The sequence below is a fragment of the Eubalaena glacialis genome, chromosome 9 (assembly GCF_028564815.1).
Source record: "Eubalaena glacialis isolate mEubGla1 chromosome 9, mEubGla1.1.hap2.+ XY, whole genome shotgun sequence".
NCBI classification, from domain to species: Eukaryota; Metazoa; Chordata; class Mammalia; order Artiodactyla; family Balaenidae; genus Eubalaena; species Eubalaena glacialis.
The window spans coordinates 51249015-51274060 of record NC_083724.1 but is presented as its reverse complement, the minus strand read 5'-3'; the positions used below and the strand labels follow the sequence as shown (position 1 = coordinate 51274060).

The 25046-nt window shown below is 41.2% G+C and overlaps 1 protein-coding gene and 2 pseudogenes across 4 annotated transcripts in view; 2 read left to right on the top strand and 1 right to left on the bottom strand.

The window, feature by feature from the left end:
- Positions 1 to 25046, top strand: part of TJP2 (tight junction protein 2) — a 134267-nt gene that overhangs the window by 79092 nt on the left and 30129 nt on the right. For all 4 annotated transcript variants that reach the window (XM_061200357.1, XM_061200358.1, XM_061200359.1 and 1 more), the window contains 4 exons: positions 12173 to 12226; positions 14969 to 15093; positions 16258 to 16360; positions 21878 to 22586. In XM_061200357.1, coding sequence (XP_061056340.1) covers positions 12173 to 12226; positions 14969 to 15093; positions 16258 to 16360; positions 21878 to 22586 — 991 coding nt within the window. The remainder of the gene's footprint in view (positions 1 to 12172; positions 12227 to 14968; positions 15094 to 16257; positions 16361 to 21877; positions 22587 to 25046) is intronic.
- LOC133098102 (UDP-N-acetylglucosamine transporter-like) lies at positions 17254 to 18698 on the top strand (annotated as a pseudogene).
- On the bottom strand, positions 20425 to 21326 carry LOC133097915 (hypoxanthine-guanine phosphoribosyltransferase-like; annotated as a pseudogene).

Here is a 25046-nt window from a genome sequence, read left to right as displayed (position 1 = left end):
CATCAACTTCACATTGTATATACCTGCCATTACTTCAGGGGTTGCCTTGCTCCAGCCCCATGTAGCCTTTTTTCTTTCATGATTATAAGCTTGTTTCTCACCTCATGGCCTTTGCATCTGCTGTTCCCTCTCCTTGGAGAGAGGTCCAGGTTTTCTTATGATTCATTCTTTCCAGTGTCACATCCCATGGCACTTACTGCTACTGGAGATTATAATATATGTTTACTTGTCTGTTATCTCCGTTAAAATCCTCCCTGTGAGGGGAGGACTCTGGCTTGTATTCCCCCCAGCATCTACAGCAGTGTCTGACATGTCCCGGGTTCTTGGGGAATATTCGTTGAATGAATGAGCCTTGTATATTCGTCTGCTGTTGTAGTTGCATTGACTTGTGATTACTGTTTACGTGTCCCAATTTCCCACTGGACTATGGCTGCCTGAGGGTAATGATATAGGGTAATTTTTCTTTTATCCACAGGGCGGGTGTCTAGTTGCTCGGTAGATGTTTCTCGAATATGTGACTATGGAAGTTAGGGATCTTGGAAAAGGTAAATCCCTAAACTATTGAGATCTTCTCATGGAGGCAGCTGTCCGTCACAAAGTGTCGTTTTGATGCCACTGGTAGACTAGCTGCTCATCAGAACGGGCTGCAGTGGTTCCGATGGCCTTTTCGCTAGCGGCCCCTCCTGCCTTTCTTTTTCAGGGTCTTTGCCCTGTGCTGTTCTCTGGGTCCTGCATAACCCCACCCCACCCCCAATTGTATTCATTCTACAGACCTCATCTCAATGTCCCTTGCTCATGGGAAACACCTCCCACTCCCCACTCAGCCAAATAGGTCCGGTGCTAGCTCCTGTCAGACTTCCTGAAGGCAGCACTGTGTATGATTTGGTCTTCATTTGATCCTCAAGGTCTGGCATATTGTACTTGGTAAACATTTGTTGAATGAATGAGTAAAGAGTATATGTGCACACCTCCGTGCATAGCAGCATTATTCACAATAGCCAAGAGGTGAGAGTAACCCAAGTGTCCATTGGTGGATGAATAAATAAAATATGGCATATGTATACAGTGGAATATTATTCAGCCTTAAAAAGGAAGGAAAGTCTGACACATGTTACAAGGATGAACCTTGAGGACATTATGCTAAATGAAATAAACCAGACCAAAAAAGTCAAATACTGTATGATTCCACTTACATGAGATATTCAGAGTAAATTCATGGGAACAGAAAGTAGGATAGTGGTTGCCAGGGGCTGAGAGGAGAAGGAATGAGTTGTTCAATGGGTATAGAGTTTCGGTTTTGCCAGATGAAAAAGTTCTGGAGATTGGCGACAAAAAAGTTCTCGAGATTCACAACAACGTGAATGGACCTAACACTACTGAACTGAACACTTAGAAATGGTTAAGTTGATACATTTTATGTTATGCAGTTTTTTTAGCACAATTTTTAAAAAAAGAGTGAGTGATGGCAGAAACTGACTTTTGGAAATCATTGAAGAAGGATCTGGAATTCTTAACTTGTAGGATGCCTATGACTTCTGGGCAATATGCATAAATTTAAGGGAAAGAAGTGTGTATTTCCTCATCAGGGAAGCAGGAGTGTTTACCTAACGACAGTCACAGTAAAGGAGTGAGCTGCCTTGTGCCCTCCGTCCTTGCCCCTCTGCGCCTGGGGCCCTGGGCTGGTCCTGGCTGGTCCAGGGCTCCTGCTCACGTCCGCACAGCCGGGGTCGAGTCCTGGGCATCCCCTCAGCTTCTAAGGCTCCTGCTTCAGTAGGGCTCCTTTGTCCTCCCTGCCCTCCTCAGTGTAAGATTTGAAACAAACTTTCATTCATTTCCTATCCCATTTTGCTGTCCCAACACTTCTGAAGGACTTACTCTTGCAGAGTCCAAGGGAAGGACGTGAACATTTTCAAGTGCCCGTTCAGCAGTGCACTTTGTAGGGAAAGGTTGCCTCATTCCAGGCTGATATTGGCCCAAGGTGTAGGTGTGTTATCCCCATTTTGTAAAGGAGACAGATTATCCCAGGCCCACAGCTAAGTGACGGAACAGAGATTGCCCCCAGATCGTCTGCCTTTAAAACTCAACGTCCTTGCCTCCGCTTCAAGTTGCTTCCTATGTGGTCTGCATCTCATGGTCCACATTCATTTCACATCTCAACCTTAAATAAGTCAAAGGGCTCATTCTCACTAACTCTGGCCCATTGGTGTCACATACACTGTGGTAGCGAGAAGGACCACCAGCTCCCTGAGACCATGCTTCCAAAATCCCAAGCCCAACTTTCAAACCCCCGGTATCCCATACAGTCTTTCTTAGCTGTTCAGAAACCCAAAATGTGCTTTTCCACCCCACCCCCCCAAGTGGTAAAGACAAAGAGAGAAATGGATAGCAGGGCTCTTTGTTATTCTTTTATCTTCAAAATGTACAGAAAGGGGAGAGAGAGGAGGAAGCTCTGCTGAGTGAGCATTCTGTCCCTGCGGTGGCTCTGAGCTGCACCAACAGCCCAAGTACAGATTTACGTATCTCCAAGGATGAGCAACTTCTTATCTAAATGCCTTTTAATTTTCTAGGTAACAGTAACAATTCCATTCTTCTGAAACATTACCAGTAGCTGTTCAGCCAACTTATGCTTTTCTTGTGTGTGTGAGCATCTATGTAAATAAAACTTCTCTACGTGTCTCTAGAATGCCCTACTTACTTAATAATTTCTACTTGCATATTGAATCATTTTACATGTCTAAAAGGAATATTTACTCCAGTTCTCTGGTTCCCTGGCACAGGAGAGAGGGAGGAAAAGAAAGCCAAAAGAGCGTTGCAAATCCAGACTGCTTTCTTTTCTCCTCACAAGTGGTGCTTTTCAAAGCGTTTGGCATCCCTGCTGTATGGATGTGTCACTGAGAGATGACAACAGGATTTGCTGGGAATGTGGGCCACTATTGTATCTGCCTTACGTAACCACGTGGAGTGATGGCAATGGGTGAGCAGCCTGGGATGTAGGCAGTGGTCTGGTTGCTTAACCTCCAGAAGCCATGAAGACCACTCAGGTCCTCCAGAAGATGTGGATCCAGGCTGTTAAAAAGTTGGGGAGATTGAAAGTCCATGTGAGTCCCTCTATAAGCTCTCCCCCTTTTCTTTCCTGACCTTTCTTTTGTGGGAAGTTGGTGGAGGGGAGCCTTCTCACAGTGGTTCCTTTTTCCTCTGATTTATTTGTGCTTCTGGCAGCTTTCAGTAACAAATTGTGAGATTCAGATTGTAGTCATTGGTGGGTTTTTAAAATACTTGTATTATTTTTAGCAGATGTATGCAAAACTGATAGCCTCTTACGGGGTTTCTGAATCAAAGGCTGCTGTTTTCCATGTGTTGGGAAGCTGCAAGCACGATGTTGCTTCCTGGGGATAACTTAATAGTTTGCCTATTAGATGTTTGTATTTGGGTAATTGTAATTTCTTGTTTGGGGAAAAAACTTTTTGCTTCCTTATCCTGCAGAAATGTATATTCTTATTCTTTTTTAAAATATTCTTATATCTCAGATTCTAAATGATAGAAAAAAAGTTTTTCCCTTGTTCTTTTTTTCCTTTTATAGTTTGAACATCTGTAGCACTATAACATGTATAAGTGTTTACTTTTATGGTGGGTGGGATTTTTATCAAACATGTCCCTTATGGGCAGATATTGATTAATCTTTAGCTTTGGCTCTGACCCTCCATCACTGGGAAGCAACAATTTGTAGACAAAAAGCTTAAAGATTTCCTGTTGGGGCAGTGAAGACTTTTGGTGTTTGCCTTCTGGTTGGTTTTTAACACGTTTCCATATTCTTTATGTAAAATATGGGATTTACCTGTTTGGCCAAGATTTTTCAAAGGAAAGAAACTTTATAACAACTAGAGAATATTTTTTTAAAAGATCGAATAACTGTTTGTCTTTGTCCCTTTCTCATTCTTCATGTAAATACCTTACTGCTAACACAGTGTTTTATTTATGGTAAAAAAAAAAAAAAAAAAAAAAAATTGGCCCCCTTTTATCTTCCTGTGTTGTCTAGGAATGAGTCATTACAATTTTGTGGGAGTGATGATTCACACTACTTACAGGAAAAGTGAAAGTGATGCGGGGAAGCGGAGGTCCTCCTGCTGCTGGAATGTTGACTCTTGGGGTGAAAAGGAGACTTGGCATCTTCTGCAGCCTGCTTCTCCCTCAGAGCTAGCTGCTCCTCCACCTCGCCTGCCTTCATGCACCTCTCAAATTACTGCCACGATCCCCACCCTGCCCTTCTCCAGTCCAAACGGTCACACTTTCTTCTCTTTGGCTTTGCAAAGTCTGTACTGCATTAACAAATATTTGGTATGAGGTCCTTGGGCCAGGAATCATTGAGTACCCTTTGTTCACTCATGAACCCGCTCCCCTCTCCCCTCTGTTTTTTAACTTACAAAATGTTTGGTACATATAAGAGAATTATGTGTCCAAATCATAAAGCATGATTATAAAATATACCCATGAGCCCATCACACATACCCATGGACCCTCACCAAAATGGACCCAAGGTCCCTTCTCACTCCTCTGCCTCATCCCAGGTCACGTACACATACATACACACAAACATCTCTAAACAAAAGATTGGTTTTGTTTGATTTTTTTTCCATTGTAGTAGAAAACACATAACATAAAACGTATCGTTTTAGTCATTCTTAAGTGTACAAGAATATATTAAGAATATTCACATTTTTATGAGACAGTGTTTGCTCTTTGAATTATAAAACTGATAGCACGCTCTATAAATTCTTCTGGGATGTTTTTCACTCCATATTATGTTTGAGATGCATCTGTGTTGTGGATGTGTGGCTCTAGTTTATTTTCATTGCAGTATAACATTGCATTTTAATAGTATATCACAATTTATTTGTCACTTTTGCTCTTGAGAGATCGTTTGGGCTGTCTCCAGGTTTGGGCTGTTGAAACATTGCTGCTGTGAATACTCTCTATGTGGATCTGTGTGCACATACTGGCACATTGTTCTCGGGCCTCTGCGCAGGAGAGGAATCACTGCGTTGTGAATACACGTACCTTTACTCTGATATATGTGTGCTTGTAAAGCTCTCCAAAGGCTAAGCAGCTCCCTGCCGGCATTCATGCAGTCTAAATATTGACAGCAATTCTCTGATCTCTGCACAGCCCAGCACAGGTTGGGTGGGGCCCAAGCCCGTTGGCCCAGTTCGAAAGGCCTGATCTCAGCTCTCAGCTGAGTTGCTGCACGCCAGTAGGCTGTCCCCAGCCATGTACCCGGAGCTGATTTCTGGGGAATATGTGTGATTGTGTGGGGTGTCTGTGTTTCTGGAAAGATAGTATATAGTTGAGGCAGACTCTCAGTGATTGGCTTTTTGGGGCACACCTGTGGTTGGTATGCTGTACATGGGCTTTGGCTGTTTTTTTCACCAGTGTAGTCCAGGTGCCACAAACCACATGCTTGGCACATAATGGATGCTCAGTAAATATTTTTGAGTGAGTGAGTGAGTGAATAAGTGAATGAATGAATGAATAAAGGGTTTTCTCTGAGACTTTGTAAAAAGTCACAGCTTTGTGGGCTAAACACAGCATGGTGTACTTTTAATTCTCAAAGGCACTATTAAAATTTATTTTACTCTAATTTCCTCACCTTTAAAATTAAGATTTAAAATTTATCACTTAATATATTCTTTTAATATTACATTTAAGTAGTCAGTGGTTTGTGTCACAACCCATTAACCCTAGGTAAGAAGAAGTCACTTATAATCTGACCAGTTTCATGACAAGTTGGTGAAGTCTTTGGCACCTGGCAAGGTCTGATTGATTAAAAATTTGATTCAGTCCTGTTGGCATGGTAGTGGTAAGGGATTCATCCCTTCTCTGCCAAATCGAATTTAAATTACTGCTGCAGGCAGCACAGGAATGCTTAAAGACAGTATAATCTTATTGAGGAAGAACAGTGAATTTCAAAAGCCAGGTGCTTGGACAACGTTTTGAAAATAAAATTTTGTAGTAATGCACTTATTTTGTTAAATGATAAAGAATTTTAAATCCAAAACTTTTAATGGAGAGTTTGCTGTTTTTATTTTTGACATATATTCTAAAAGCAATGTACTCATAAAAATATTCTCTGCCATACCACAACTCCTGGGGAAATTTAATATTTTTTGGTATTTACTCTTCCAGTCTTTTCCCTGTATGCTTATAAAAATAAATATATCAGGGAAATAAAAAACAGAAACAAACAATGATGTTTTGTGTCTTGATTTTTCCCCTCAATAGACATTTAAGTATAGATATGTATATATGTAACCAATCTGTTGTTGGACATTTCATTGATTATTAAAAATTATAAGCAGCTGTAAACAAATTTATATGTATATCTTTGTGCACTTGTGCAAATATTTCTGTAGAATAAATTCCTAGAAGTGGAATTGATTGATCAAACGGTATGTAGATTTTACATTTTGAGACATATTAATAATTTGCCCCCTGAAAGGTTTATACCAATTTATATTCCCACTGCTTCTACCAACAGCAGGCAGACCTGAAAATATAAAACAAATTCTCTCTTTCTAATTGAAAACACAGGTATCATAAAGACAAAACTTTAAAAATGGACAGAAGTTAAATGATTATTTCAGTGCCTATGTATTTCATCGTGTTGATTCATTTAACCTAAACATCGCTCTCTTTTTGGACATTGTGCTCCCCTCCACCCTATAGCACTGCCCAATCCTAGGGGTCATTGTCATGGTACTGGTTCTTTTCTGATGACTTTTAAATACATTTTTGGGCTGGGGTACTGTGTGCTGTTTTTCTTAATATATGGGAGTATAGCTATATTAAAAGAGGAGTTGGCAACTGTATTTATTTTACCACAACTTACAGAGTAATTTACTTTGTTGAAATTTGTCAGCTTTAAGGTATAGTAAAGAGCAGAGAAGAAACTTGGAAAACATACATGCTAGTAAGGTCACTTCCGGGTGATAGTGGATTGGTTGTACAAAAGCCACTTTGAAAACCGAAGGTGCCAAGAAGTTAGGAGGTGTTCTCTGGAAATGGAAAGAGATGATCAGTTCTGATCAGCTGGGTTTCTGCTTACTATTTCCCTTTAAGAAAATATTCTTTTTTTTGTTGTTTTAAATTTATTTATGTATTTTTTTAAAAAATAAATTTATTTATTTTATTTATTTATTTTTGGCTGTGTTGGGTCCTCGCGGCTGCGTGTGGTCCTTCTCTAGTTGTGGAGAGCGGGGGCCACTCCCCGTTGTGGTGCACGGGCTTCTCATTGCGGTGGCCTCTCCTGCGGCGGAGCGCGGGCTCCAGGCGTGTGGGCCTCAGCAGCCGTGGCGCCCGGGCCCAGCTGCTCCGCGGCACGCGGGATCCTCCCCGACCAGGGCCCGAACCTGCGACCTCTGCGTTGGCAGGTGGACTCCCAACCACTGCGCCACCAGGGAAGCCCTATCTATGTATTTTTTATTTTTGGCTGCGTTGGGTCTTCATTGCTGTGTGCGGGCTTTCTCTAGTTGTGAGCAGGGGCCACTCTTTGTTGCGATGCGCGGGCGTCTCATTGTGGTGGCTTCTCTTGCTGCGGAGCACGGGTTCTAGGCACGTGGGCTCAGTAGTTGTGGCTCTTGGGCTCTAGAGTGCAGGCTCAGTAGTTGTGGCGCACTGGCTTAGTTGCTCCATAGCATGTGGGATCTTCACCGACCAGGGATTGAATCCATGTCCCCTGCATTGGCAGGCGGATTCTTAACCACTGCGCTACCAGGGAAGTCCTTCTTTTTTTTAAAAAAAAAGAAAACTTTATTAAAATCATCTAAAAGTTGTGTTATACTGGCACAAATTGGAAAATGCTGTTATAGACGTAGACCACAAAATTCCAGAGAGGAATGGCTATAAACTATTCGTCTCTGGACACCAGACCACAGGCACCTGAGTTTCCAGCTAACCATCTCAGGTGTGCTATGAAAGAAGCAGAGGGCCACTGAATGTAATAGAAATCTCCTTTAAGAAAACTTGTAAGTAGTAGCAATCAGTGCCTTCATCATACTAATTGGGTGATGAATGAATAGTGTATCCATCTGTTAGTTTATTGAAAAGAAAACCTTTTTGAGTGCCTACTCTGTGTGCCAAACACTGTTCTAGGAGATATGGGACAAATGTGAGGGAGTGAGATATAAAAAGCTCACCTGAAAATCCACTTTCTTTTTTTTTTTTTTAAATTGAAAAACAGTGGTCATGGTGAACAAACTTAAATAATTGGGGAGATTTACATAATTTAGACAATGACCCTTTTTGAATGTTTACATATTTCATTGTGTTGATGTGCCTTCATTTATCCTAAACATCACCTCTTTTTGGATGCTGATGCTCCCGCCATCCCCCCACCATAACACCCAGTCCCATGCGTGCTGATAGCACAGATCCTAGTTCTCACCTTTTCCAGGTACCATTTTTAAACTTCTTTTTAACCCTAGCGGTGATTTGAATTCTATTTTTAAATCTCTGCGAGTTCTTGGAGCCAGATGGTATTAACCAGGGAAATGTCCCTAAAGTGAGTACATAGAGGGAGGAGGGAACTAAAAGACTATAAATTCCTCTCAATTTGAGTGATCAGTTATAGCTACTCAAGAGTGGCTGGCTCATCTTTCTTCTCTACATACAAACAAAATTGCCTTTTCCTAATCCCGTTCTATCAAAGGATAAATTATCTGCTCCAATATATCAGTTGTTAGAATTGCCTTTTGTGCTAAACGTCTTTCCCCCGCAAGCCTAAGAGTTTGTTAACTGGGTAAAACAGGAGCACATTATCTGGACATGTTTTGATTCTTTTCTTTGTCATTAGTAGCAGTGCGGGAATGGCAAAGTTGATTTTTAAAAAATTTTAATGTAAAGGAACTAGATAGTTTTTCTTAAATTATTTGTATATAATAAGTACAGCAAGGCTTTTTATTCATATAATTAGATTCCTTTCCTTTGTGTCCTTATGTTTTAGTCTCTATTAAAAAAAAACATGTAACTGGATCTACTTGTTTTTAATCCATCTTGACCATCTGTCTTTATATTTATTGTGATTACTCTTCTATATTCTTCTATATTCATTTCTGCAGTCAGTTTGTTTTGTATTTGCCCTGCTTTTTCTAAATTTCCCATTTTGTCTCTTCTGCCTTCTTTTGGATTGACTTTTGTTTTGCTTTGTTTTCATTTTATTTTCCTCTCTGCTATCTTGGAAATTATATATGCCAGAAAATTTAACATGCGGATTTTACTCAGTGAAATTCAAAATTAATCTACAGTTTACTCTTGAATAAAATATTTAGAATAATTAAATCATGTTAAAGTCTTCTGGATTTACATGCTATGTTGCCCAGTGTTCTACTTCTGTCTTATTTGTTTAACTCTCACAAATCATACGTTATTATATTGATTAGTTGCATACAGCCAATATATGTCCAGGCTTACATTCCTTCTTGCGTCTTAGGTCTTCCTTCTGGGATTATTCCTTTCTTAAATTTATCCTTTGGAAGTTCTTTTATTGCTTGTAATAACCTTTCCCAATTTTTGTTTTAAAAAAAAATGTCTTTCTGCCCCCTAAATCAACAGATACTGTTTTAAAGATACTGTTCTACCGAGTTCAGCCTTTCATTATTGCTGTTTCAAAGTCGGCTGTTATTCTATTTGCTCTTTTGTAGCCTCTTCTACCTATATGCTCTCATCTCTGTATCTTTTTCTACAGTAAGATTACCATGAATTTCAAAGTGTTTTTCTTTCTTTTTGAATTTACCCTGCTTGTGATGTATAAGCCTTCTTGAACCTGAAAAATCATCAAGTCCTGAAGAGCTGTTGTGACCTTGAGTATTGCATCTCTCCCGCACTCTCTTATCATCTCCTTCAGGAAATCTTAGACACATTGTAAGACTTTCTCACTCTTAATTTCTTTCATGTGTCCCACTTTTTTAATGCTTTGTGCTGTATTCTGGGTAATTTCTTCACATCTTTCTTCTAATTCATTATTGCCTTCAACCATGTGTCATATGTGGTTTAATCCATTTTTTAAATTTAATACATTATTGACTGGGGGATTTTTGCAGAAACTAACACCTGTGGCCATAATATGTCTCCCGTCAAAAATGTGTTAATTTTATTATCATATTTTTTTATTTCTAAAATTTTTTCTTTAGATTTGCTTGGTCATTTTTTTTTAATAAATTTATTTATTTTATTTATTTATTTGTTTATTTTTGGCTGTGTTGGGTCTTCATTGCTGCACGCAGACTTTCTCTAGTTGTGGCGAGTAGGGGCTACTCTTCGTTGTGGTGCGTGGGCTTCTCATTGTGGTGGCTTCTCTTGTTGTGGAGCACGGGCTCTAGGCGCGCGGGCTTCAGTAGTTGTGGCACACGGGCTTAGTTGCTCCGTGGCATGTGGGATCTTCCCGTACCAGGGCTGCAACCCGTGTCCCCTGCATTGGCAGGCGGATTCTTAACCACTGCGCCACCAGGGAAGTCTGGCTTGGTTGTTTTCGATGTTCTCTTGTACTTTGATTATACTTTTAATTTCCCCTTTTAACTTCTTATAATAAACAAACATATGAAACATTACACATCCTTTTTTTGGTCTATGGTTATATTTCCATGAAACATTATACATCCTTTTTTTGGTCTGTGGTTATATTTCCAATATTTATAGTCTTTGATTCTGCAGTTTTTTGTTTCTTTTAACTCTCACTTGCTTTGTGTGTGTGTTTAAATTGTGAACTCATGTTCCTCAAATGCTTATCTGAGGGATTCTCTGAAGCCTGTGTTTTAGTGTTTCTGGGGGAGAATTTCATTCTCCTCCATGTACCTGGGTGGTGCTACCAATGCAGTACCACTTTGAGTGTGAGGGTTTTGGGGCGGGGAGGGTGTGGTCACATCTGTAATATGAATTTCAGTCTCAAACCTGAGTGAGTACAGGTCTATTGATACAGGAATTCTCCATGGAGATATTTTTAGTTATTTCCACTCTACCCAGAGCCAAGAATAAGGTAGGCGACTGTCCCTGCTGTCTCCATTGCCTGGTAGTGTTTTTGCCCCTAATACATTTCACTCTGATCTGATCTCCACCCTGTTTGGATCCTACAGTTTCTCTCTTTTCCTGGCCTCCTGTTGAAATGCCTGCTTCAGTGCTGCCTTATTTTTCTGGCTTTGAGCTTTCTTGGCATTTCTTGCCTTTAAGGATTTCCCCTCAAAGGCAGCCTGCATTTAATGGATTATTATTATTATTATTATTATTATTATTGAATGATATCCACTGTTTTCAGGTTTGTCTAGACATCTATTTTAGAATATTGTCAGAAACTGAAGCCCAGTGGTCTTTATGCTGGCATCATCATCTTTCACACCCGCAATACTGGTGGAGAAAAGGCCAAGGGGTCCCACAGATTACACAATTTGGCAGTCTCTGTGATAAGGCCAAGGATTCCTTTAGACATAAAAATCCATAAAACTTGAGCTCCCTGGTGGTGCAGTGGTTAGGACTCAGCAGTTTCACTGGCATGGCCCCGGGTTCAATCACTGGTCAGGGAACTAAGATCCCGCAAGCTGCACAGCGTGGGCCTCCCCCCACCCCCCCCACACACACACAAAAATGCATGAAACTTGCCTAGGAGGTCACCTTTGACCTGAGGAAGGGGGATTTTTTCTTTTTTAAAGAATGAAAATATATCTGTTTGCAACTCTAGATAAGGGCTTTTATCATGACAGTGTTTTGGAGTGGTGATAATAAAAAAGCTTAACACTTAATATTCCATTCGTTCTTTTTTTTTTTCTTTTTGGCCGTGCCGCACGGCATGTGGGATCTTAGTTCCCTGAGGAGGGATCGAACCCGCGGCCCCTGCATTGGCTGCGCAGAGTCTTAACCACTGGACTGCCAGAGAAGTCCCTAATATTTCATTCTTTTTAGGATACATTGCTCCCTATGTAATTTTCTAGTATTATTAAGTTTGCCATTTCATTCAAGGAGAGTATATTTGAAAATATAATAGGTAGTATAATGTTCCTAAAAAATATCCACTCTTTGGTGTATAGAATGTGTGAGCTGGCCTTTCTATGGAGACATTTTGAATTATAGTTTTATTTCTAACATTGAAATGTTTGTGGTTTTAATCAAATTGGTTTTGGTTGTTCTAAAACAGGCCCCAGGCATGGAGGAGTTGATATGGGAACAGTACACTGTGACCCTACAGAAGGTGAGTACTACACATGTCATATCTGCTACAGTCTGTTCTTCAGTTTACAGATCATGGATCTTTTTTTTTTTTAATTGAAGTATAGTTGATTTACAATGTTTCAGGTATACAGCAAAGTGATTCATTAAAAACATACACACACACACACGCAAACACTTTTTCAGATTCCTTTCCATTATAGGTTACTACAAGATATTGAATATAGTTCCCTGTGCTGTTCAGTAGGACCTTTATCTGTTTTATATATAGTTGTGTGTATCTGTTAACCCCAAATTCCTAATTTATCCCTCCATCCCCTTTCCCCTTTGGTAACCATAAGTTTATTTTCTATGTCTTTGTGTCTGTTTCAAGTTTGTAAATAAGTTCATTTGTGTCATTTTTAGATTCCACATATAAGTGGTATCATATGATATTTGTCTTTCTCTGTCTGACTTACTTCATTTAGTGTGATAATCTCTAGGTCCATCCATGTAGCTGCAAATGGCATTATTTCATTCTTTTTTATGGCTGACTAATATTCCATTGTGTATGTATACCACAACAGATCATGAATCTTATTTATTTTTATGCAAACACAGTTATTGCATTAACAAGGATTTGCATGTTGTTATTTTTTTGGCTAAGGTCTGTATAATATAGAAAATTATAGAGGTTAATTAATGTATTCACCTGTCTCCAGATAGAATAGTTTATGAAAAAAGAGAGGAAAGGAAGGGAGGAATGGAAATAATCTGTTCTGTTTAAGGACGTTGAGGTAGCTTCTATAACTTTTGTAATTTTAATTATAGCATTTATAACTTATTCCCTCAGTGAGTTTTAAGTCCAAACTAAAAAAAAATTTTTTTAATTAAAAAAAAAAAATGTTTTTTGACTGCGCCACATGTATGAGGGGTCTTAGTTCCCTGACCAGGGAATGAACCCGTGCCCCTGCAGTGGAAGCTCGGAGTCCTAACCACTGGACCGCCGGGGAGTTCCCCAAACTAAATTTTAAAATGTTAGTTTAACATTCAGGAGACATGGGTTGTAGTCTTTGTCCCACTCCTGATTATATTAATAGGTGCTGAATTAATCAGATTTTAAACAACAGCCCCCTCCCCACAGTGGGGTTGAAAGTAGAAGTAAGATCACATGTAAGTGTATTTTACTTAATTTTTAAAGGTATTTCACAGGTATTGCCCCTCTTGATTAAATTAGGTAATACAAAGAGCTTCTAGTACTTGGAGTCCAGCACATAATCACTGCTTAATAAATGTTAGCTCTGTTCCTTTTTATTCTGACAGCAGAGTTTGAGGTGGGCACGATAGGTGCTAGCCCCGCTCGAAACAAGCGCAGCCACCAAGCGTTTGTAAGTGACTTGGGTGCGGCTCGAGCTAGACATGCACTCGTGATCCCAAAGGCTTATTCCATCAAACTGCCTTGGTCAGCATCTAGCTTTTCCTGGGCCCTGCAGGGCTCTTTCTCCACTCTGAGTCTCTCCAGTCTCTGTCACCTCTTAGATGGATTGTAAGTTCCTCAAAGGGAGAGTTTTCCTTTGACCGTCAAAACCATGAACTTCAACCCTTGACTTCAGTGCAAATTTGCTTCTTAATAAATGTGTATTAAATCTATCCAGGTAGAAAAACACAGATTGGTGCTCAAGTGCTGAAACTTCTGGAGCAGTAATCTTGGTTTCTTCAGTTGAGAGGCTTCCCCCTTTAGGTCTTATTTTTCACCTCTTGTCATCTTCTGACTCTTCTCTCTGCCCTTCCACCACATACCATTTGAGTTTGGACCCTAAACTGGCAAAGGTGAGAAACATTTTTGGCCTGGTATAGAGGATGGAGCTCTCTCTGTGTAAAACCAGGTACCAGGGGATAGCGCTGCCAAATTCAAAGCCGTGCGATTAAAGAACAACAAGCCAGCCTGTCTGTGTTGCTAACTGTTTGTTATCGATTGCCACAGTGGACCCCACGTGGGAACTTATCTTGAGGTGAGGGCTCTTTCATTCTCTGAGAAGATTTTTGCGTAATGAAACCCGTATTTAGTGTGATAGTCACGTACATGCCCCTGTGATCTGGATGAAATCCGGGAGCTTAGCTTTTTTAAACACCGAAATGAACTGGGATTCTGTATTATTTGGGTTCACTGTTATACATTTCTCTATTAATCTTGAATCTAATTAATCTGTATTTCCGTCTTATATGCACGTAGAAAAGAATTTAACGCTTTGCTCTCTCATGAGATCTCAAAACTAAGTTCGTCTTCGTATTTTATCTTTAAAATCCATTTCCTTCTTTTTGACCCTATATGAAAGTGAAACCACTAGCTCCCCTAACTTGGAAGTTAAAGGTATTCTTTAAAAATATGATTTTAGCATAGATTCAGTTGTGACCAGCCCATCTGGCTCAGGCCTGGATATGAGAACAGGTGTGATTGGTGAATCCAGTAACACATCCTTATTTGGACAGAAGATGTAATTTCCCATCCCCTGCCAGCTTCTACTGATAACTCCAGTCTGTGCTATCAATCTTGTCCAGCTTTCACAAGGCTGTTTCTTTTAGATAAGGAATTTCCCTTTATAAACCTGTCAGCTAACCATGATGACGCTGTATTCTGTTTCTCACTTGTTTCTCTAAGCCTTCTGTTCCTGAGCTGTCTCTGGTTATTGGTTTGACCTTTATTTTATCGACTGCTTGTAATAAATCCTGAAAACCACTTATAGAAGGATTTTATTTTAATTTTTCTCTTAACCCCAATGAACAGGATTCCAAGAGAGGATTTGGAATTGCAGTGTCCGGAGGCAGAGACAACCCACACTTTGAAAATGGGGAGACATCAATCGTCATTTCTGATGTGCTCCCGGGTGGGCCCGCCGATGGGCTGCTTCAGTGAGTGTCCTAACTCCCTGCCCCCAACCCCTGCCAGCCCACTGGTTGGCCCTAGACAGGGGCCTTTGAGTGGTGTGCACTTTTAAAATTCAAAAAGAAAAGGAACGTTTATATATGTATATTGAAAAGTCTTCAGGCAGTAATGGAGACCATAACACACCATGTTTTAACAATCACCAAACCTTTGGGAACATCCAGACTTTGAATAGAGGAAAGCAATAATTTCCACAGAAAGATGGCTATAACTGTCTATCGTAACTATCATTCCTGGGTTTAGGAATCATTTATGAACATGGAGTGTAAAATTGGCATGCTCTTTTTTTCCCCTAATGCCTACCCACACTGTCTATATTTATTTTCATTTTTATTCGTTAAGAATGAGGATAATCTGCTTAATGATTATCTAATTTGTAAGAGGGTTGTAGAAATTGGGAAAATTTACCAAATGGAAACCCAAGTTTTCCAATTGCCAGGCTTCTGGTCTGAAGAGAAAATGCTATTGGAAAAGATGCATGTCTGAGTCCCCTTAGGATAATTTCTCAGGGCAGAATCTAAAGTTAATTACACAGCTGCCTTGGCCACATGGCTCCAAAATTTAGCTTCTCTTGGCATTTCATCTCAATGGTCCTCTCCAAGTTAGTATTCTTTCATACAGAGAGCATGGTAGAATTTTTACATGATTTTTTTGGATGAGACAAAGTAAGAGTTAGGGTTCTGTGACCTCAAAATTTCTTTAAGAATCTGAGGCGAGCTCTTGATTTCATCCCCTCTAAAACACAAGTGAATATCAACCTCCTTTGGGGAGGTCTGTAGACTTGCTGAAGCGCACCGTGTACCATGGGTAAGGAGGCCCTGACACACAAGTTCCATCTGTGCTCCAACCTCGCTGCCGTCCAGTGCCTCCTGGAGGGACCCCGTGGGTTTGGGTCCTTCTCCCCAGGTGGTTTCCAGGAGACACTGTCCAAAGTGGGCTGAGTGGCTTCTGGGTTCCTTCCTCAGAAGAGCTCAGACCAAGTTGATGGATTAAGCCTCAGGAGTCATTAGACACTGAGCCCTTTAATAAGCATTTTGGGTCAATCTGCCACTTTTATTTGTTCCTAAATAAATGATTCAGAGGGACGAGATGGGAGTTTTTCACATTCCGTTTTTCTGTTTTATTTGCAGAGAAAATGACAGGGTGGTCATGGTTAACGGCACCCCCATGGAAGACGTGCTCCATTCATTTGCTGTTCAGCAGCTGAGGAAAAGTGGGAAGATCGCTGCCATTGTACGTTCTGGGTTTGTTTTCAGCTCACCTCGGTAGGACTTTGTTTTTATGCCCAGAAGAAAATTACTACTTGCTCTTCAGCCCTATCTAGGGACCACTATTTCCATATCCTCAGTACTTTGGGAGGGTGATGTTAAGGGTGATGTAAAGATGTACGTGAATGATCCCTCCCTGCCTTCTCCTCATCCTACTCCTAACTTAAGACCAGTGCTTCTCTTGTCTGAGTGAATTTGCCTTGAGCCAGGTTAAACAAGTATTCCCTAAGAGAATTAACTAGATTGAAAACAACGGTAAAACAGCATTAATTTAGAGACTAAATTATGAGCTCAGAAACTCATTTGTAAAGGCCCTCACAGGATCTGTTCTGTCTTCATAAACTCCTGTTTCTTAGGAGATACTGGCAATCTGTACCATTCACTCATTTATTAGCTCACTCAGTCTTTCAGCAAACATTGGTTGAAAATCAAGTTGGCCCTGAAGCAGGTCTGAGTTGCAAGGAGTGTTCACTCCAGTGGGGCAAGTGGACACACTAAGCGAGAATTGGAACACAGTGTGTTAGGGGCAGTGCTGGGGGAAATGCATCGGATGTGTGGTATTTAACTTTTTTTTCAACTTTATATTATGAAAATTTTCAAACAAAAAAGAAAAGTTCAAAGATTAGTATAATCAACACATGTATCTTCTACAATGTTAATATTCTGCCATATTCACTTGATTTTTCTCTATGTATGTATATAAAGACACATATTTTTAGTGAACCGTTTGAGGGGAAGTTGCAGACATGACAGTTTAATCCTTCTTCTCAAGTCTCCTAAATAAGGACGTTCATCTACATAATTATACTACTATTATCCTATTTAAGAGAAGTAGCTACAGGCTGTATGGCAGGGCTAATGGCGGTCTCTGGGAGGGCTCACGCCAGTGAGTACTTCCCAGAACTGCAGCTGCCAGTGTCCTTGTCCCCATGGTGAGCCTCAGCTGCCCACCGCCTCTGCAGGAGACCCTCCAACACTAGCAGGCAAATGAAGATAAGACATTGTCAGCCAACCTAAAACACCTTTCCTTGGGAATTTTGGTCTTTCAGACTACCAGTTTGGTTCGAACAATGTGTTATTCTGGGACTTTAAAAGAAGAGGGGCCTCATTATCTATCATCTACAGCTGTGGCTGTTGCTGAACTTTTGAAGACAATGGCCTGCATTTTATTAGTCTACAAAGACAGCAAATGTAGTCTAAGAGCACTGAATTGAATACTACATGGTGAAATTCTTAACAAACCTATGGAGACGCTTAAACTTGCTATTCCATCAGGGATATATACTCTTCAGAATAATTTACTCTATGTGGCACTGTCAAATCTAGATGCAGCTACTTATCAGGTCACATTATCAGTTGAAAATTCTTACGACTGCATTATTTTCTGTGTCGATGCTTAGTAAAAAAATTAGGTGTGTACCAGTGGCTCTCCCTAGTAATTTTGATGACAGGAGTTGCTTTTGTACAGTGGCCCTCAGATTCTCGAGCACTTAATTCTTTTTTTTTTAATTTTTTATAAATTTATTTATTTATTTATTTTTGGCTGCGTTGGGTCTTCGTTGCTGCATGCGGGCTTTCTCTAGTTGCGGCGAGCGGGGGCTTCTCTTCGTTGTGGCCTGCGGACTTCTCATCGTGGTGGCTTCTCTTGTTGTGGAGCAAGGGCTCTAGGCACACGGGCTTCCATAGTTGTGGCACGTGGGCTCAGTAGTTGTGGCTCGCGGGCTCTAGAGCACAGCCTCAGTAGTTGTGGCGCACAGGCTTAGTTGCTCTGCGGCATGTGGGATCTTCCTGGACCAGGGCTTGAACCCGTGTCCCCTGCATTGGCAGGTGGATTCTTAACCACTGAGCTGCCATCGAAGCCCCACAAGTGCTTAATTCTAAGGAACTTTCACCTGGCTCACAATTCGTAGGCCTCATGGCAGTTCGCACAGCATGTTTTTCAAGTGGCTTTGCTCGGTTTTACTTTGAGAAAATCTTAAAAGAAACCAAACAATCAGTGTGGATAAGAAACATTCAACTTGGTTTCTTTGGAAGTATATTTGGATTAATGGGTGTATATGTTTATGATGGAGAACTGGAATCAAAGAATGGATTTTTTCAGGGGTGTAACCGGCTGACATGGATAGTTGTTGTTCTTCAGGCACTGGGAGGCCTTGTAATAGCTGCTGTTATTAAGTATGTGGATAACATTTTAAAAGGATTTACAACCTCTTTGTGCATAATATTATCAACACTGATATCTTATTTTTGACTACAAGATTTCGTACCAACCAGTGTCTTTTCCCTTGGAGCCATCCTTGTAATAAGAGCTACTTTCCTATATGGTTATCCCAAACATGCAGGAAATCCCACTAAAGCATAGTGGTAATACTATCTTTATCTGGTTTTTCACATTGGTGCACTGGGGATCTCGACATTAATCCTGCACAGAGGACTTCTACAGATTCTAAGAAAAAATCATCATGCTGAATCTGATTATAATGTTCAAATGGTTTGAAAATATAGAAGTTTAAGGATAAAATATATGTATATGTAACAAAATGCCCATTGCATCTAGAAATCAAAATTTGAAAGTATTTCCAGGGATTAGAATAATTATCAGAGGAAACTTGAAATCTGAGTTTAAGAAGATTTTATGTTTTTGATTGCTGCAGAAATAACCTATGCACTCTTTGCACGAGCACACAACAAATGTCAGACATCAATTTTGCAAATTAGATATATTTAATCTTATTAAATGTTTTTTATCTTACTCTTTCTGTACAGATATATCAAATAACATGGCTATTCAAAGTTTGAAAATTATAATTACCTATAATTTTGCACATATAAAGCTGTGAAGAAATAGAAGTATGATTTGAAAAACATTTTCATGTATCTCAGATTTTTATAGTTATACTGAAGATTACTAAACAAAGGATTGCTATATGTTGCAAATGTTCGAATGCATAAAAATTGATAAAGTAACATTCTGGGTCTGATTTGTCAGAAAAAAATTCATATTTAAATTTAATGTAAAGAAATATACACATCTATTTCTCCGTCTACATTTTAAGATCTTTTAGTGCTTCAAAACTGCTGGAAGCAATCCAGTTGTTCCTGTGCTAGATAGTAGCCAGTGACTTTTACACTAATGGAGTTTTGTCCTTAATCTCTTAATTGTATTTCTTTTCTGTAAATCAGATAAATCCTTGTTATTACTTTAAAATAAAAAAAAGTAATAATAACTCTACAATATCATTTAATATACAGTCCATACCCTAAGATGACTTTGGTAGATTATTTTTCTTCCCCATCCAGGATCCAATCAAAGTTCACTCATCATATTTGGTCCTAATCACTTTAGTCCATTTTAATCTTTTTTTTTTTTTTTAAAGAGACAGCCTTTATTTTAAGGATTTTTACATTGAAGACTTCAAAAAGTGGTAGGTTTTTAGAACTTATTGACCTATATTGAAAAGGAGCTGTTGGCAAAGATTCGCCAGAAATAATCTGAACAAGCGGGAAAATACAGTTAATGCTACTGAAATCTACTAAAGTAATTCCAGGACATATGGTTTATCCAACATAACAATACCTCTAAATGCTGTCACTGATATGAAACTGACTGCTTCTTTTCTAAACACACAGTGGTATAATTAACAATATTCAATCACTTCTGTTCTTTCCTGAATATATAAAAATTAAAATATCAATTAAAAAACTAATATATTCTTGTCTTTAAATGTTTCTTACAGATACAATTTCAATATTTTCATTCAATAGTGGTGTGGTTTAAGAGATTTTTCATTCACAAGTCAAACAACAATCCACCCAAAGGGAACTGATAGTCTATAGGCTCATAGTGCAAATAAAGAGTTCAGGAATGCAGCAACTGACCTTTCTAAAATACAAAACAGATAAAATTCTTAGAAGATACATGCAATAAGCTCTACTAAGCAGCTGGCCACAGAACTAGAACATTTGATAATTTTCCTGGTGATTTCAATGGGACTCCAGATGTTTCCAAACTCAACTTGAACTCTCATCTTAGGCTTTGTACTTTGCTTTTCCAGTTTCGCTAATGACACAAACATGATTCAAATCCCTGAAGTATTCATTGTAGTCAAGGGCATATCCTACAACAAACTTGTCTGGAATTTCAAATCCCACAAAGTCTGGTCTATATCCAACACTTCAAGGGGTCCTTTTCACCAGCAAGCTTGAAGCCTTGACCATCTTTGGATTATGCTGCTTGACTAAGGAAAGCAAGGTTTGCCTTGTTTTGCCAGTGTCAATTATATCTTCAACAATCAAGACATTCTTTCCAGTTAAAGTTGAGAGATCATCTCCACCAATTACTTTCTTTTTAACATTTTTATTGGAGTATAATTGCTTTACAATGGTGTGTTAGTTTCTGCTGTATAACAAAGTGAATCAGCTATACGTATACATATATCCCCGTATCTCCTCCCTCTTGCATCTCCCTCCCTTCCACCCTCCCTATCCCACCCCTCTAGGTGGTCACAAAGCAGCGAGCTGATCTCCCTGTGCTTTGTGGCTGCTTCCCACTAGCTATCGGTTTTACATTTTCCACCAATTACTTTTACGTCACCTGTTGACTGGTCATTATTACAGTAGCTCTTAAGTCTGATAAAATCTACAGTCATAGGTATAGATCTATCACTATTTCTGTTCAGTGCTTTGATGTAATCCAGCAGGTCAGCAAAGAATTTATAGCCCCCCTTGAGCACACAGAGGGCCACGATGTGATGGCCTCCCATCTGCTTCATCACACCTCGAGCCAGCCGTTCGGTCCTGTCCATAATTAGTCCATGAAGAATAAACACCTTTTCCAAATCCTCAGCATAATGATTAGGTCTACAGAATAAATCTAGGTCATAACCTGGTGTATCATCACTAATCACGACTCTGGGGCTGCGGGTCGCCATAGCGGAGCTGACTGGTGCGCGGGCTGAGCGCAGTCTGGGGAGGAAAAGCCGGCGGCGGGGCCGAACAGAAGGCGGAGGCGCAGGCGCGGGAGGCTGTGCGGCGCGGGAGAGCAGAGTGGTCCGCCCGAGCGCCCAGGCGCCGGTCCATTTTAATCTTAAAGGATCCCTCTTTTACCTCCTCTCTCCCCTTACCTGCCCCCCCCCCCTTTTGAATGACATTGACTTTTGGATGAACCTACGCAGTTGTATACGGAATGTCTCACTTTCTGGATTTTCATTTTTGTAACTTAGTGATTTAAAGCCCTTTGGTGCTTTTCACACTTTGAGTAGAAGCAGATTTTGGAGGCACTGTGCTGAGAGTGTTATACTCATTGTCTTATTTTATCCTTGACCCCCTGAGGGGTCCTCGTTTTCCAGATGAGGACCCTGAGGCTTAGCGACTGGGTGGGGACACAAGAGTTTTACTGGAAGGAGAACCCGGGCTCTTAACCACTGCATTCGCTATGTTTGGTTGTGATTGTCTTGCGTCCCCACTGTTTGTTTTGTGACAGGTGGTCAAGAGGCCCCGGAAGGTCCAGCTGGCCCCGCCGCAGGGCAGCCCTCCCGTCCACGAGCATGACCGGGCTTTCGAGCTGCCGGACGAGTTTGATGGCAGAAGCGCGCGCAGCGGGTACAGCGAGAGGAGCCGGCCCAGCAGCGGCGGAGGGCGCAGACGCAGCTGGGAGGACAGCCCGGAGAGGGGTCGTCCCCACGACCGGGCGCGCAGCCGGGAGCGGGACCGGAGCCGCGGCCGGAGCCTGGAGCGGGGCCTGGACCACGACGACAACTACTACGTGCGAGCCCGAGAGCGCAGCCGTGGCCGGAGCCTGGAGCGGGGCCTGGACCACGACGACAACTACTACGTGCGAGCCCGAGAGCGCAGCCGTGGCCGGAGCCTGGAGCGGGGCCTGGACCACGACGACAACTACTACGTGCGAGCCCGAGAGCGCAGCCTCGAGCGGGGCCTGGACCACGACGACGATGACTACCGGCGAGCCCTGCAGAGCAGCTGCGGCCGGAGCGTTGACCCGACCTACGATCACGCCTACAGCCCGGAGGCGGAGTATGGCCGCAGGGCCCAGCCCGATGCCCGGTACGGGGCGTCCCGGAGCCGCAGCCGCGAGCACCTCCACTCCCGCAGCCCCAGCCCGGAGCCACAAGGGCGGCTGGACTCGGACAGGCCCATCGGGGTCCTTCTGATGAAAAGCAAAGCCAATGAAGGTAGTCATGCTTGATGAAGAAAAAGCACTCTAATAGCTAACTCTTACGTGGTACCTGCTATGTGCCAAGCACTGACCTAATAAATGCTTTGCACAGATTAGCTCATTTTGTCCTCACCACCACCCCCTGTGGGAGTTAGTCATATCTTCATTTTATAGACAGGGAAACTAGAGGCACAGAAAAGTTCATTGACTTGCACAAAGTTGTATCATCAGTGGCTGAGCCAGGTGGTGGGAATCTGGCTTTAAACTGATAGGCCAGTGGTTCTCAGAGCAGCATAAATATCACCTGGACACTTATTAGAAATGTGGATTCTCAGGCCCCAGACCAGCCCCCACTGAATCAGAAGCACTGGGGTGGCCCCTGGAGTCTCTGTGTTAACAAGCTCTCTTGGTGAACCCAGTGCAACTTAAACTGATGAAACCACAGTAGGGGACAATGCTCCAGCTAATCTTGATTGAGTTTTTGCTCCATGCCAGGGCCCTCTGTGGAATAAATACTTTCTTATTTAATCCTCGCCAGAAGCCTTTGTGGTAGGTAGGAGACTTCATTCCTCTTTTACAGGTGGGTATAGCAAGGTGCAGAGAGGTTTTTGGTGTGTCCACAGATGAGGCAGGCTCTGGCCCAGGCTGCCCGTCCCATGTTGCATGCCTGGAGCACTTGCATACACTTAAGCACATCCAGATTCACTAGAACCCTTTGTGGCAGCTGGACAGGCGAGTAGCACTTGCAGTTCAGGTGAGGCTTCTGAAACTCAGAGAGGGGAGGTGACTTGCCCACATCTTGAAGCTGGTAAGTAAGTGGTGGAGTTGGAGCTCAAGCTTCATCTCTTGGAAATAGATGGTAGGAAACAAGTAGGTGAATGAACAGGGATTTAGAGCCCCGTGTTGAGCTATTCCTTGCATTGATTCTTGGCTTCCAACTTTTTGAATTCCTGGTAACATATCTTTTATCTCAGCTTGTTCTCTAATTGTCCTCCTTCCGAGAGGAAAAAAGATGAAGAGTACCCAAGAGTGCAAAGTGAAAGACCTCTTGCTTTTTAGGTTGGGAATTTGCATTTTAAAGAGCCTATCAGATGAGAGGGTTTGTTTTCTTTAGTTCTTCTAGAGGAGCATAAGGAGTTGAGTTATACAATTGGGTACCTATTGAAAGGATATTGAGGTAACTGCAAGGGTGCGAATAATGGGATACCTGGAGCCCAGGTCCAGAAAATAAAGGTGAAAGTTGAGATTGTACTATCTCTGAGGAATGTGCATCTTGGGAGATTTAAGAATTCTAGAAAATCTTTATAACCGTGGATAATGACATATTAATTCATCAACCCCCAAGAATTGCAGAGTAAAAACCATTCTGCTTCCAGATTGTGGACTGTAGAGAAGTTTTGAGAAAGATAACTTGACACAAGGCCTCCTTCACAGAGGTCTGATGCATGTCCTGTAGGACTCGCACCCAGATTCTTGAGTTCCCCGCTGCAGTGCTTTTCAGTATTTTCCTGCTCCTCTTTCTCCTCTTCCCCTTCTTCCTCTTTCTCCTTCTCTTCCCCCTCCTCCTCCTGCCACAGAAGGAACCACATCTTGCAAATAATCGTGGAGGCACCAATATGTGAAAAACTTGGCCAAGTGTTTCATGGAACGGTACTTACTCTGTGTGATGATTTTTGAGAGGTTCTGTTACATTAAATTAAAAAATACTGGTCACAACTCACTAAATTGATTTCAGGACTCACTCATGAGTTGTGACCCACAATTAAAAAAATGTTTGTCCTAAGAAACTGCCCACATCATGCCTGGTCTTAGTAATACTATTAAGGAACAAAGAGGGCTCATGCCCCTTTGCTGATACGACATTTTACTGCTTCTGGGCCATTTTGCTTTTTAAACTTAGAATTCAGTGTTTGCTTGTTTGTTTTTTCCAAAGTTCTACTTTTTAAAAGATTTTTTTAAGCCACCTTTTGCTAAGATGACACAGTAGTTTAGCTATCACTGGCTAGAGTTGCATAAGAATTAATCTTTAAAAATATCTGGCTGTAGGCAAAACCTACATTTGATTAAGAAAAATAGGATCCATTCACATGGCCAGCTTTTACATGTTTCATGGGCATCAGATAGCCTTGCTGGTAAAAGTCTTAGAAGCTGGCCAACTGACTTTTTTTCCTCATTTGAGAGGTGCCCACAAACATACCAATAGCAACCTATTTGTAATTTTACAATAAGAGTGCAGTTTTTAAGAGGATGGAGGAATTGTTGACACGTGAGAAAGAAGTCATTGCTCAAGTTTGTCTCAGCCTTCTGTCCTGGGCTGTGAGGCTGTTTAACCTGTAAGGAATTGCCATCCCTGAAGAAAATGCTGTCTGTCTTACCTTTATTCTTTCTTGAGTATCAGCTCCCTAAAGGGCGGGGGTGGACCTTAACAGCTTTAATCCTTGTGGTAAGATCTGAATCTAACTTACTATAAGTCACT